The sequence below is a fragment of the Haemaphysalis longicornis genome, unplaced genomic scaffold (genome assembly GCF_048455015.1).
Source record: "Haemaphysalis longicornis isolate Haplotype H1 unplaced genomic scaffold, Haemaphysalis longicornis Haplotype H1 scaffold_18, whole genome shotgun sequence".
NCBI classification, from domain to species: domain Eukaryota; kingdom Metazoa; phylum Arthropoda; class Arachnida; order Ixodida; family Ixodidae; genus Haemaphysalis; species Haemaphysalis longicornis.
Genome location: NW_027526282.1, coordinates 9,402,624 through 9,417,938, shown reverse-complemented (window position 1 = coordinate 9,417,938; position 15,315 = coordinate 9,402,624). Strand labels below are relative to the sequence as shown.

General features: G+C 46.0%; 1 protein-coding gene across 1 annotated transcript in view; it reads left to right on the top strand.

The window, feature by feature from the left end:
• LOC144166655 (protein ELYS-like) overlaps positions 1 to 15,315 on the top strand; it is a 93,835-nt gene that overhangs the window by 884 nt on the left and 77,636 nt on the right. The window contains exons 2-5 of the mRNA XM_077696187.1: positions 4,283 to 4,416; positions 9,203 to 9,456; positions 13,914 to 14,169; positions 14,876 to 14,920. Coding sequence (XP_077552313.1) covers positions 4,293 to 4,416; positions 9,203 to 9,456; positions 13,914 to 14,169; positions 14,876 to 14,920 — 679 coding nt within the window. The 5' untranslated portion in view covers positions 4,283 to 4,292. The remainder of the gene's footprint in view (positions 1 to 4,282; positions 4,417 to 9,202; positions 9,457 to 13,913; positions 14,170 to 14,875; positions 14,921 to 15,315) is intronic.

The following is a 15,315-nucleotide window of genomic DNA, read 5'->3' as shown; positions in this document are numbered from 1 at the left end:
TTCTTTCTGGATTTATGTTCATTGTCATCTTGGTACCCAAAAAATGCATCTTACACATCCGCCGTGATAGCTACTGCTGAATCGTGTGTAACCTTCTGTGTAACGTGTATATTTATGTGTAAATGAAGTTATCATTGCAAAAAAAAAGTCGCACCTGACAGGGAGTCTGAATAAATAGCCACTTCAGTCTTGCACTCGGTGTTCTTCGAAAAATACAGTGGCTGCACTTGGCATTGGCTGCCAGGCATCGTGCCTCGTTTCTGTGCCAATATTTTGGCTTTAATGAACACTTGTTGCGTACGTACGGCTGAACAGAACTCTATAATAGGTGTACCTCCTTTTTTGGAGGAACAAGGTCTGTCTGAAAAATGTCAAAACAATTGGCAGGGTGCCCCACAGTGCATATCAACTGTTGAGCTGTCACATTACCACCACGGCCAAGCACTATTGATTGATTTGGGGCAGTGCTCTCTAGTATCCCCACCATTTACAGTTTCTCTATAGTGTTTGGTTTTTGTGCCAGGAGAGGTTGATAGATACATGGTAAAGACAGGTGGCACATGTGCAGTGCTGCAATTGCTGGCACTATTGTGGTTGCTTTACATACACACTTGGTGTTGGTTTCTTTCATGGTCCCTACAGCAGCGAGTCCAATGATGGTCTCAAAATTTGACACGAAAAGCTCGTCTTGGCAGTCAGTTCCGGACATTTGGGTGTTATCTATGGGATGCGGCACCCTGTGAGGTGTGGGAATCAGTTTGACAGTCCTTCTGCGCAATCAAGTAGTTGTGTCCTGGATTGAAATTTTGCATTATTTGATTATAGTAGGTATTGATGCAATTTTTTGTGGTTGCGAACTATTATGAGCTTCAACGTTTACTTTTGAGTTACTTCTTGTGCTTGATACAGGCATTTAGTATGCTTAACTTTATGTTTAACTTTAGTTAACATTATGCCTAATTTTAATACAGGGTGTTGCAATGATAACTGGAACACTTTAAAAATTTTTCCTGAGCGATCCGCCGCTCTGTTCACGCTCAAACTTCACACAAAGGTCGCATTTTGTGGTCTATTTTGTTTGACACCGGGAACAACAACGGTACTTACCTGTTTATTCTGAAAATAAATAAAAACGATTTTCGCCTATGGGAAAATGGCGGCGATTTGGATGTGCGAGCCCGAAAACCGGGTTTTCTGATCGTCTGTTAGCTCATTTCTAGGTGCATTTTCTGATCGTCTGCTGCACCATTTGGCTCCGTACGTGAATCCCAAACGTGCGTTTCACTCTGCAGGTGGTTCCGCCGGTCCAACATCAACTTGCGCTGGCTCGCACGTTCAAATCAGCGGCCATTTTCCCATAGGCGAAAATCGTTTTCATTTATTTTCAGAATTAACAGGTAAGTACCGTTGTTGTTCCCGGTGTCAAACAAAATAGACCACAAAATGCGACCTTTGTGTGAAGTTTGAGCGCGAACAGAGCGGCGGATCGCTCAGGAAAATTTTTTAAAGTGTTCCAGTTATCGTCGCAACACCCTGTATGTTTAACTACAACACTGTAGTTAAGTTTAGGCTTAACTTAACTTTGCTATGCTTAACTACAACAAAACAGCTGGTTGCATCACCCGGCAAATTTAGGTTGCCAGGCACAAAACGTTATTAGTGTTGGCTCAGAAAGGACAGCCAAGAAGTTAACTGTTGACCATGATGATTGTCACCGCATATCTGTTAATGTGGGTGAAGAAGTCTGTAGGGTTCTCTTTCAACTTGTTGTTCAAGCCGCCGAAGAAGTGGTATCTGAACTGGCTATTTTTATTCTACGATTTTTAAAAATCTCAACCGTCTTCGGCGATTACTCAGTGATGCTGCAAACAGTGCACTTATGTTGTGTGCCCTTGCTCAAAAGGTCGATATGAATGGGACTTAGTTGGAATGCAACCAACCATTTAGTTTTCTAAAAAAAAAAAAACTTATGCTTGCTTGAAAAACTATTTTTTCTTCAAACTTCTTTGGTTAGCAGAGTCTGTTTAACAGGGTGTCTACCAACCAGGAAAACGGGGAAAACCTGGAATCCTCAGGGATTTTGAATAGTCTGGAAAAACTCGGGGAAAACTCGTGGAATTTATGCTTCTATCAGGGAAAATGAGCTGTACTTTATAAAGGAAGCGAAATTCAGGGTAATGCTGGTTCAAGTAACAGCAAGTCAAAAGTGGACAGCCCTCCGGAGCCGCCGCTGATGGCGCCGTCTGAAGTCACTGGTTCCAGTGAGAACTAGCTTCATAGAGCTTGCAAGTCACCCCCAACCCCCTCTACGCTCCCCTTGTATTCTGGCGTGTTTCCCACACTCCTGAAAGGCGGAAGAAAATGTTGCGTGTCGCGATAGCTTGTTGTGGCAGCGTAAGGGAGCCTGCAGTAGTAGCTTTCAATCCTATGCTGGAACACCTGGCACCATCTACTGTGGTTTCTAGTTAGTTGACGCCTGTTGCGACTGTTTGAGTTGTGAATCTGGTGTAATAATAAAAACACATTTCTCTTAATTTTCGACTTTAAAAGTTCACAGAGCTGTGTTCAAAATGTGTCTTAAGTATCGAATGTAGACATTGTACCCCATTTTAAGAGTTACTTTTAATTGCAAGCTGGCACTATATTCCGCTGCGTAGAAAGACAGATCATGTTTCGGCTCCGAAGCTTCCGCTCCGCGCCAGAACTTTATGTGGAGTCACCATTGTGGGGTGTAGTTGGGGTGTTTCTCATTTTCGATGTGAATCCCAAATAAGCTCTTCCTGCCCATCCTACACAGCGCTTTGATGCTAGAAGTATGGCGGCGTTTAAGGGCACCTAATGTGACTGTGTTTATGATGCAAGTGCCCCTCATCCAAACCACAACAAACTCTTTGAAGCAGTAAAATACAGCACTGAGGCACTGAATGCGAGCTGAGAACATGGCAGTACGCTTTTACCTTTTTTTTTTTCATTATTTTATTCACTGTGAATTGTACTACCACTCCATTACGTTTTCTTTTTGAATAAGATAAAAGTTACTGGTTAGCATTCAAACTGTATTATGTCGTATTTTATTTTATAAGGGGCTTTTAAAGCAACTGGTGAAGTGGTGTCACTCAGGGAATGTATCAAAAATACTCGGGGAAAACCTGGAAAACTCTGGGAATTTGAAAATGTCGACTTGGTAGGCACCCTGATTTAATGCTGGCATTGTTGTAGTGGGATTGCTTACTTTTTTTTTTTTTTCTGGGGGAAGGTGGCGGCTTCACAAATGCGGTCGCATGTTACACTGAAACCTAGCTTTCTTGACTTTTATTGATCTTATGGCAGTGTTGTCAGGTCATGTGGCCCCAAAAGATGCGGGTTTGATACCGGCCATGGTGGCTGCTTTGCAGTTGGAGGCAAAAAGCGAAAGCGCCCATGCGTCAAGATTTCGGCGCACGTTAAAGATCCCCAGGGGTTCAAAATTAATTGAAAGTCTGTCACCACACTGCGACTCATAGCCCAGGTTTAACTTTGACGCACTAAACCCCCGCAATCAATCAATCAAATGTGTGAATTACAAGTCGAGACGTATTGTAACCAACTGTTCAGTTTTGAAGGGAAAAAAAAACCCTTGTCTGCTTAAAGGCGCCATGCAGACAATATATGTACAAGTTTGTTTATTCGAAAGAATTCGTGTTCTATAGTGCTCCCAGTGCTTGTCCGGAAGCAAATGGTGGTTTGCTCACTGCATAATTAATTAAGGTTAAAATTTTGATTCTCCCACCAAATCGTGTGTTTTAACGATGTCTGCAATGGCATCGTAAGAACGGGTCTTCAAGCTAAACTTGGTGTGAAGCGGAGATTTGTTTACAGTTAGTCAACCATTGGATGGCACCACCAAAGTGCAGCGGACCATTTTGTGCCTTTGGTTTTTTTTTTGGCCTTATTTGTACCTGGCTTGTTTTTGTTCATCATATAGCTCATTTGAGTGAAGTTTACGTTAAGAATGGTGTCGGTATGATTCTAACGAGGCAAGCTTTCAATCGAACCAAACTTGCGTTTTGTCTGCATGGCCGCTTGAACAGACCGAGAGTATTTTCAAATTTTGTTATTGGCCTCAGTCTCGCGCTGGCATTTTTCAGTGGAACTTGCTTTTTATCGGAGGGAGGGAGGAGCGGCTGAATGAGTGCTGTTGCATTGTATATTGCTTTACACTGAAATGTAGCCTTTTTGCATTTGCTGATCTCGTAGCAGTGTCGTGAAGTCATGTCCACCGTCCCCTTTTTTTTTCTCCCAGGATCATCATCATGTCACTGTCCTTGGTGCCACCAGAGGAGGTGACAGACCTGGTGCCATTCCGGCCCACCGTGCCAGACATCACGTGGCGGCTTGGACAACCGGATGACTCGGTCACGGGACGCGTCAGCCAATGTGAGGTCGCACTGTCCAATCAGGCCCTCATGCATGCATGAAAATACAAGTTTGTTTTATTCAAAAGATTTCATGTTTTGTGGTGCCCCCAGCACTTGTCCGGAAGGAAACGATGCTTTATTCGCTGAGAAATCAATCAATTTAAGTTAGAATTTTGATTCTTCCGCCAAATCATGTGTTTTCACGACGTCTGCAATGACTTCACAAGAACCACTCGGTGGCCGACTGCGGAGCCTCTTTTGCCGTTAGTCAACCTACATGGCGCCACCATACCGTGAAGGGCCATTTTCTGCCTTTGCTTTGTTTTTGGCCGTATTTGTACCTGGCTTGTTTTTGTTAAGGTACAAAATAATTGTTTCGTGAAACATGGTAGTATTCACTCGGCATGTATGGTCACTGTCGCTTACGCCAATCGGCCAGTGTCATCTGAGACAACCCTAAAGCGCCGCAGTGCTGTGCAACTAAAACAAGCATTGTGCGCACAGTATCAACAGCAGTATCACGACGACAACAGCGTAAAGAAAAAAGGACACGCGAAACGGGAGATGCGCATCTCCCGTTTCGTGTCTTATTTTTTTTACGCTGCTGTCATCCTGTTAAGTTCAGCGCTTTTGTTCCACTGTTTACCCCACCATTGTTACTGCTATAAAAAGGACACGCCCTACATTTAAGCGCAAATAGCTCGTTTGGAAAGCTTATAAGCCCTGCCTAATTTGTGTTTGCTTTTGACGACCTCAGCCAATCGCAGAGCTGCCACATTTGACATCGGGTTCTGTTTGGGGGAAATGAGCGAGTGGGTCGCATGGCCATTCCCTTTCTTCCTACTTATACGGCTTATTTGAGCAAAGTGTGCGTTAAAAGTGGTGTCTGTATGATTCTAATGAGGCACTCTTTTGAATGAACGAAACTTGTTTTGTCTGCATAACCCATTTAAAGGGGCATTCAAAGGGGCCGGGAAGACAAAATGCGTGCTTGCTTCACTAAAAGGTTGCTTTGTCCTGGTAACAATGATTCACTCTTATCGCAAGCTTTGAACATGCAATAGAGATACAGTTGACTCGCATTAAAGAAGGTTGACTCGCACAGTTGACTTGCACCAAGAAACATGACTGGCAGATTGTAGTGGGGCATCTGATTTCATTTAATTGTATTACTTGAATGCTATCGTGCAGTCAACATGCTGATGACTATTTTTTAGTGTTCCCTCTATTTCTCGCTCGTGACGTCGTTTGGCATGAAATTTGAACATTTTTAACATTAATCTTTTTTTTTTGTTAGAAAATGTCTAAAAGTCTTTACTGGCTGGAATGGAGGTGAGTGAGCCTGTACCAAAAGCTTGTATTTTCTAATTAAGGAAGGTTGTATTTCGTCTTCATCGCTTTTTACGAAAGGGTCGACACTTGAGCTTTATGGTTGAAGAAAAAAGGGTGTGCGCTTTATATTTTTACAGTTGCAGCTCGATGCCTCGACTAGGTGGTTGAAAGTGTGTTTGCGTGGAAAAATTCCTCCCCTTCGTAAAGGGGCAAGTTTTTAAAACAGTGTTAGCTGCATTGAAGAATTAATTGTTCTCAGCGACTTGTAACCGCCTCTGTGTGCTGGAAGAGACAGCGTTGAAGTCGTCGTTCCACCTGCCTTTGTTCTGACACAGCATATAGTCACAGGAGCTTGGAATGCCATGGCCTGATTGCTACGGAGTCTTTAATCATGAAAAAAAAAAAAAAAAATGAAGGAAGCTTACACTAACGCGCAAGACTTGAATGTAGCGAAGCTGTACGCAACCTTCACGACTATCACAAAGTTTTAAGTCCACGATTGCAGTCGATTTGCTTCTTGTTCGCTACTTCAGTGGCCTTTGCTCCATCATTGTTGCTGTAAGTGTGAGCTTCTTTCATTTTTTTTGGAAGTTGTAATCATTGGAGATCACCCTGGATGGGTGTGCACTATGATGTCTTTCTTGTTCCGAGCGAATATTGCCACAGTTACAGTGAACGCTAGAGTCCTTCTCATTCCGAGCCACAATTATGGCGAACGTTTTTTTGCCAATCTTGGTCAATCTCCCTAAGTGGCTATGCTTGGCTTGACGAACGTGCGCAGTGGTCGCTGAGCGGTCGTTGCGAGGCACGCACACACGAGTGCTACGCATTGTCTCGGTTTTGTAACTGCTGGGTGGTTTCCGTGAGGCGTGCTGCACTCACGTGCACGTGCTGGGCAATTTCTTGGTATTTTTAACTATGGACACAAAACATCGCGATTTGCTAAACAGCTACGCTGTTAAAAATGTTCGGTTACTGGAACTTCTTGCGTCTTTGGTTCCTGAAGAACAGCTTAAATTGTTAAATTGGAATCGTTTACCATTGTTCTGGCACAGTTGAAGCTAGGCTACGTTTAGCAGCCAGGTTCAGCAACAAAAATGCATAACTTGTGCAAGTATTCAGAAAGAGGTTCCTCTGTCAGTGACAGTGAGGGGACGGGTTTTATATGCACAGCATTGGTTGAAATAGGCTGTAGTTTAGCCTACAGAACGTAAAATACACAATAAATTCGCTGTACCACTTAAAACAAGAAAAAAAAATGGTTGCGAGGATAATGGTGAGAGGTAAGCAAGCGAGCCCATTTCGTTAGCTAAATGTCTCCAGGCTTAAGACTGATCAGGACTGACTTGTCAAACGTGCAGCCACAAAAGGTTTGTTTTGGTTTGTGCTCAGCGTCAAATTATTTCAGGTGTAGAAAATAAATAGTTGGACGTTTGCTTGTATAAGCAGTGCACATTTTTTATATGGGCAAAATATGAGTACTACTTTATAACACTGTTTCTCAAATTGGGGCCCCGCGGTCATTTCAGGGGTCTACAAACCCTGGCCCAGTACTCTCTTGACCTATTCATTTCTCCTTTTGTCAAACCTTAACCTTAATCGCTGCCGATCCCAGAAATGTCGCTTCACTGTACAACGCATACTTTCTTTCCCTCTACGTAGCACATCTTTTAACGTCTGCTTTTTGCACAACACAGCAACTAAGAAGAAAGGCCAGACACACAAAAGGTAGAATGTAAGGGTTTGGCGACCTTAGTTGCAAGAGCATATACGTAGTAGTTTAACAATACCACATGCACCGTAATAAAAGTCAACCTAAAAACATGAACATTGGATGTGTGTGGGTGACATCAGCTGCTGGTTGGGCAAGTTGTTTGGCATTGCGGCATGGGTAAAACATAGTTCATGGGGTCCTCTGCACACTCATGTTTTTGAGAACCGCTGCTTTATAATGTGAAATGTCATAATGGGTGTAGTTTTTGCAGTAATAAAGCTGGAGTTATAGCTCTCACGGAGCTTCATTCTGCTTCTTGCAGAGCACGAACGTGCAATACAAACTGGTGTGTGGTGCACAGGTTATCGAAAATGCGGGGACAAAGGTATCGCACAACATGTTATGAGTGCGTGCTGATGCAACATAAACAAACTCTCATTAGAAATTTCTGCTTAGTATGTCAAAGCACCACGCACAACGACTAATTTTACAGGTTTTAAGCTCAAAGGAAAGGCTTCGCTGAAAGGGTCTCCATATTTAGTGTTTACAAGGAGGAGCATGTTTGGCTGGTACACAGGTGGATGGGTTAGCGGAGGATCCAGGTCACAGAAGCAGCGCAGAGACATTTCTAGTGTCCTGAAGTCTGTAATTTTGTACCATCTATTCGTCACATGACAGAATTGTGCGGAAAGGGAAATGAGAGTTCCTTTGCCCACTTTTTCTCTTATTTTCTTCCCCACAGCAGCTGTAGATCCTTCGTTATGCCTTTGCTTTCTTGAGGACACTGACCCAGTCTTCTTTTGTCCGCTTACTGTGTAATCCCTTGTATGGCATTGGAGTATTCACTGAGGGGTCGTCTTAACGGAACAGGGCAGTACAAATTATGTGCACACACTGCAGGTGCAGTGCCTATTCTTCCGTGATTGCGTCCGCATTGCGTGCTTAGTGACTGTACTTTGTATCCTTGACCGACTTTCATAACCTCAGGATGCAGAGGTAACCCCTCATCTGCTGATGGACATCGAACTAAAAGGCACACACCATAGGACTGGCAAGGAGTAGCTAGGATCAGCTTACAAAATTTCTGCCGTGAAACTTCCATGATTGCAGCACATCTCCGGATGTGCTGCAATCATGTGTACAATTAGCAAGTATGAAGACAGGTCGGAAATGGTCTCTTTGACTTGTTATTTTTTTTCATTTAGACATTACTGCAGGCCAGGATTCGGCCCAAGCAGGTGAGGGAAAATGATTACATAATATATCAGCCAAAAGTGATCATACAGTCTCTAAAAGTAATTAAAAAATCTCTAAAAAATATCAAGAAAAAATGACCGACACAAAATTACTACTTGTGTAGAAGCTGCTCAATTAATGCAGGCAGATTTGGCGGAGTAAACACTGACACGGAGATTGTTCCATTCAGATATTGTTCGTGGGAAAAATGAATATTTGTTGGCGTTTGTGCAGGCGAACAAGGGGGTAAATTTAAAAGGATGGTATTGCCTCGTAGCCGGAAGGAAAGAGGGTTAAGACATAATGATGGGTCAAGGCACATTCAATTGCTCAGAACTGCTTCAAATCAACTCTGGAGCGTATCTTCTCCTTCTCCTTCTTCTTCTTCTTCTGCTTCTGCTTCTTCTGCTGCTTGGTGCTCGTAGAATTGCGATTGTGAGGCAGTCCTGAACTGGCCACGAACTTGGACTGTCAAGTAAAAGCGACCAAAAGTTCCTCACTGCGGCATCAACTTTGGTTGCAGGTGGCACAGAGGCCACGCTGTGCTGTGGTTCGCGTGTCCGGCTCCACCAGTCCCAGACGGGGTGGCTCTGTGCAGAGCTGTGCCTGCGGCGTCAAGAACAGCTCCTGGCGGGGCCCTTTGTGCACTTCAGGCGTGCTCAGAGGGACTTCATGGCCGTGGCGGTGCAGGGGGCGACACTGGGGTTGCCCTCGCTCCTCTGCATTTTCCACCCTCCGAGCAAACGTGTTGTCCGTGCCGTCCACCTCCCTGCACCGGTGAGTCGGTGCGCCACTGGTGTACGGGATGTATCTCCAGTGCAGTGCCACTGGATGCAGTGCTTCAGGCAATGCAGGGAACAGTGCACAACACACCTGTCTATAACAGCGAGTTCAACTTTAATTAGTTGCCTCTGAGAACTGCACTCCCAGACATTTTACATATATGGTGAGGACAAAAAGGGTGGGCTTTAGAGTTCACAACGCCACAGTAGATTTGCTATAATCATTTTTGGGCAAGGCCGGACAAAGTTAGAGGTACGAAAGCCGTGTTATAGATTGTGCTGCTGAGCACGAGAATGCGGGTTCGATTCCCGGTGGTGGCGTCCGCTTTTCTGATGGAGGCGAAAAGGAAAAAATTGCTCCATCTTCCCGTAGGGGAACCCTGAGTAGTATGCGAAGCAGCCATGGGGTCGACTGAAGTTCCCATTAGTTTTCAGTTCGTCGTTTCCGTTGACGTTCAGCTTCGCGTGCCTTCATTGTATCGGTAGCTTCTTGACGTAGTTTGAATGAGTGAAGGACATAAGGTGCGTTCGTAGCAGATGCTCCCGTCTCGGTTTGTAGCGCAGTGGGAAGAGCGCCACGTGCCTCCCATTGCGTCCAGAGAGTGGTGGGATCGAAACCGGGCGCCGCCTAACTATTTCTTTTTATAGTGGACTGCGCTGACGTCAGCCCAAATGCTGACGGGGCTGAAGAGACGCGCATGCGCAGTAGAGTGCGGACGGCGGACAACAACAACGAGGGAGGGAGGGACACTGCCCCGAGCATGAGATGCTTCGCATCTAAAATGCCCGTGTGTATGAGATTTCGGTGGGCTTTAAAGATCCCCAGGTGATCAAAATTAACCCTTAGCCTTCCACTTCGGCGTGCCTCATCACCTGCGTTGCGTCGGCACGTTAAACCCTACAATCAGTAAATCAAGCCATGTTATAAACAGGGGGGTAAAGCGAGCTCCGAGACCGTACGAATCGTGGGCGCTGACATGATACAATTCTCATGGTTGCCAGATCAATTTTATTCAGTTCTCTAAATAGTTGTTCCGTAATTATTTAAATAAAACAAAGAACTGAAGCAAAATAGTTACAAATAATTGCCTCAGTAATTAAAATAGCTCTATAAAAAAACCTTTACTGTAATTAAGCTTTAATTAGCGAACAAAGAGTGAGTGCGTAGTTCAGTTTTGGTTTCGATTTTCGGTGTGCTAGGAAGGGGTGAAGCCCTTGCGCCTGACTTGCGAAGTGTGTGTGTGCAGTCTCCAACTCAGATCTGCGTGCGTGCAAAACGTGTACAACTGGTACAACTCGGATGCACGCGCTGAGCAAGTGCTTTCCCGGGCGCTCGCGAGGCTGTCATTCGTTTCTTCACGTTAAGCACCCTATCTATTGCCCCTGCACTGACGCCGGAACAGCGATTCCTATCTGACCTTGGCTACCGCAAGTTCACTACAGGCTACGGAGTGGCAGCGATCGTTCTCGTTGGAAGAGAAATAAAAGGAGCTTTTATAATCGTTCCGTTCCAGTTGTATTATTCATGGAACTTCTTACAGCTCTCCGTGCTTCGACCTTTTGCGCAAACGTTCGTAAAGTTAGAACGAAAAAATAGGTAACGAAATGCGGTTTCTTTTTAAACCAGTCACAATAAGACAATAAGTCAATGTTCTCTCCCCGCGCGCTCTGTGCAGCAAATTACTGCCCATTCAGTCCCGCAAGCTTTCCCTTTGAAGTGGTGGAAAGCAGCTAGAGCTTGACGAATACAGACAGAGGAAAACGGGACACGCCGCTGACTGTATTTCGCATACTCCTTTGGCATGCATTCTGCCACTCCGTTGGCCTGCGATCGACCGCGCTCTTTCGTTCCTGTGCTTCAAAGGGCCGCGACTCATCGCACGGCAATTTCAGCGTTGGCCCATGCGATAACGTTTTTTTTCTTGGTGTCAATAAAGGCTCCACATTCAGCTAAAGTCACAGATCACTTTACTTCATTTGAAAAGCATTGAGCCACGCGCGAAATGTCACAGAATGGCAAATAAAGCGGCACAGCGCAAAAATTCTCGGAGATTATGACGGAGATTCATTTTTCTGTGCGCCCCAGTACGGATCAGCTGATTCCTTGGCGTCCTCGCGCATGCGATCAGTCGCATTCGAGCTTGCGGGCAAGTGTTGTGTGAGCGTTGCCACATCTTGCTCAAATAGTCTCAGTACATATAAGTCACACGCTGAATCGAGAACACGTCGGTATACCTACCCACAGGAGATAAAACTACGCAATGCTGTCGACGCCGCCTGCACAAAATCCGCCTGGCCAGCGGTCCGCCTACAGTGGGTCCGCCCATGGGTCCGCCATCGCCGCTATGTTACAATTAATCCCGCAATGCTTCGCTAGCCGGACGCGGAAACGACACAGTAGCGCGTTGCCAGATTACAACCCATCGCTTTCGCCGTTTTTAGTAAGCAAAAGCTCAGCTGGCAACCTTCAAATCGTTGTATCGTGTCTGCCACTGTGTGTCGTACGGTTCCAATGCATTGGCTCAGCGGCGCGCTTTCCCTCTAGAGTCAGTATATTATCTCTATGGTTATAGAGAAGTATGCTAGTCTCTGTGCTCGCTTAATTGTGCACCTTGCTGTGCCACTAAAGGGGCTACATGTACTGAGACACGCGCAAGTGCCAACTGGGGTGCAGACGACGGCTGGTGAGGCTGATTCTTCCGAGTGGTGACACTGGCATTGAACTTTCTTGATGAACTGGATCAAGGTGTAGAAATTATTAAAGGCGACAGTATTTCTTGGGCTACTTAAACGCAGAAATCTTGGTCTTTGTGTATATCTGTCTGCTTGTCTGTCTCTGTGACTCGATTCAGCTGCCCGGTCAAAGTAAAATCATATTTGGACAATAGTCTTATATACTCACAGCCAAATCTAAATGTCTAAGTCTGGTGTCAGTGTTCATACTTGTCAACATTGTGGAACAAGATCAAGATATTATGCAAATATAAGGCAGAAAATCAACACACAAGAGGTATTACAGTGTTCCTTTATTCAAAAATTCATGAATGCCTGGTTTTTGCGATAGCAAATGAAATACGGCAGAAAACAGTCTCCTGCTGTTGCCAGCGCTACCTCTTGGCGTCATTTAAGAAATCAAGTGCCAATAGCAACGAAAGGTTCCACTAGATGGGATACACGTTCCGCTTGGAACGCTCGCGCAGTATGGCATCGTGGTTCTATAAATGTTGTCGTAGGGTGCCTCAATTCACGTGCGTCTCCGCCGTATGGCAGCGCTGGCATCGAGGCACCCGACTTAGAGCAGTACAACGCGGTAAATTTAAATGGACTTGAGCAAACCTCTAGTGTGTCATCTTGGGAGGAACGAGACGGGAAAGGAACAGCATGAGAGATGAGCGGGAATGAGAGGGGAGGCCTTTACTTGACAGGAGCGGCAGTCGACTGTCGTCTTTCAGCGACATGTCATGTCATGTTTATTGTCATGTTTCGCTGGAGCTGAAGATGACGAGAAAACAGCTTACTTGCAAGGGAGAGGCTGAGCTCGCAGCTCGCGCTCGGAGCTCTCTCCTTGCAGCACGAGGGTCGTCCTTTGGGCAGTCCAGCAGTGGACGTCCAACCTCGGTAATGCGCAAATGAATCCTCTCCCTCGTTTTGTTCTACGATGAGCTTCATTTCTTGGTTTTCGCTATGCCTTGGCTCAACAACGGAATGATGTGGGTGCAATGTGGCGATGTAAAAGGCAGGGCTCTATTAAAGACGTGGCCGTGCCGTGGCGAGGTTGTTCATTTCGCCCACTGCCATGACAATTGGGCAGTTCTTGCTGGGTGCCATCAGGTGGGTAGCCTTGCCTATGTCATATCAACCAGTGGGGGTGTCCACAGGATGGTGTACAGCTGCCTGCCAGTAACCGTTGGAGAAATTGAAGACAGCACAGAGCAAGCAGGCCTGCAGCAAGACAGGAGCACCGGAACGCATCAAGGCTGGGGAAAAAAAGTTTTCTCGAATATCCAGCTTGTGTGTGCGTGTGCGTGCGCGTGCACACATATACTATACTCGTACTGTTTGAATTCTGTGTTCACGCCATCTACTCTGCCACACAAACCAGCAGCCACGCGCAGTTAAACCTCGATGTAACAAAGTAGTTAAAACTGGCACTTCACATGGTTGCATTGCCATCTGCTCCGCAAGGCTGATCAGCCTGCCTTTTCCCCTCCCTGCCCTGCCCGCCGCTGAGGCTGCGCACGAGGACACGGGTTCGATTCCCGGCCGCGGCGGTTCCTTTTCTGATGGAGGCGAAAAGCAAGAACGCCCGTGTGTACGAGATTTCGGCGCACGTTACAGATCCCCAGGTGGTCAAAATTAATCCGGATCCCTCCACTACGGCGCGCCTCGTCGCCTGAATTGCGTCGGTGCATTAAACCCTACAATTCATCAATCCCTCCATGCCCTGCCCAGGCCACCCACCTGGCCGTGGTGAGTGGGGACGAGCTGGGCCGTCGGACCGGTGGCTGGCTGGCTGTGGCCACGGAGGACCGTCAGCTGCTGCTGCTGGGCCTCTGCTTGGACAGCGTGCAGCACCACGCAAATGAGACCAAGCCGCTGGGGGTGGTGTCCGTGGAGAAGGAGGGGTTCTTTTCCGACGACGACACTCCGGGCCGGCCCCCCGCTCACCTGGAGAGGGGACCCCTGCACCCCTGCTTGCAGTTCTGCGGTGTGTATGGGAACCGGTGACGCAGGCATCACTGACGTGAGGGGGCACAAGGTCACGCTCCGGCATACGTGTACTGCATGTGCATTGCACGGTGAAAATGGAAAATTATGCCCACCTCCCCTTCGCGTGAGAACCCCTGCTATAAGCGTAATCAATACGATGGAAAACGCCAATGGAACCCCCCATGAGATGCGTTGCATCACACCAGGGCTCCCGTGAGAAGAGGTGGGCATAATTTCTTTACTTTTTTTTTTTTTTTTTTGGCTCATGCATTAAGAAAATGCCACGAAACATATCTTGGAAGCAGTGCCTTGTTCATTTGGAAATGAATAACTGAAGCTGGCCTTTTCCTCTTACATTGTCCTCCCATTTTCGTTTTTGAGAAGTCGCATCATAAACCATCTCAGAGGGCAAACTCAGGTGGAAGACATATCTCAAACTCGGAGGAAAAAGTTATTTTAGGTTCAGCATGTAATGCAGCCAACTGACAACCATTGGGTCATCAAGACCAACGAATTGGCTGCCGAGAGATGAAAGGAAGAAGAGGAAGACTAAGAGCAACAGCAGCATTTCAGATCTACGTTCGGAAAGACATGAGGGGTTGGAAGGGGTTTGTTTTTATCGAGGAAACAGGTAGGGCTCGTAGATTATGCATAATGTGGGCAGACTTTCACTGCAATGAATTGTACTTTTTTTTTTTTTCCAGATGTGCAGAGCCTTATCGAAGAAGACGAAATGCCAATTGTGGATGGTGAGTTTGTCACGTTGTCTATTTCCAAACGGGTGACGCGGAGACTCATCTCTAATGCGCTGGTTGAACTGCTCACATCAAACATTTCACCAGTACTGCGCTACATCTTGTCTTCTGTTGAGCAAGATTTCTCATCATAAGCGAACATTAACTTCAGGGTATTTTTTCTCCTTTGTGTGGCGGGGCTAGTTTGTGGCTTTCGTGGAATGCAGTAGGTGTTATGCACTAAGAAAATAAAAAATACTGAAAATAAAAAAAAAAGGCAATGACTGCTTATGCGATTGGCGAAAGGGGAAATCAGTGGGCAGCTTCGTGTTTGCTTTGGCAACTTTTGAGAGTGTACATATTAATATGCCGGCTTCAAAAGACTTACCAAAGCCACGTACAGTAATGAT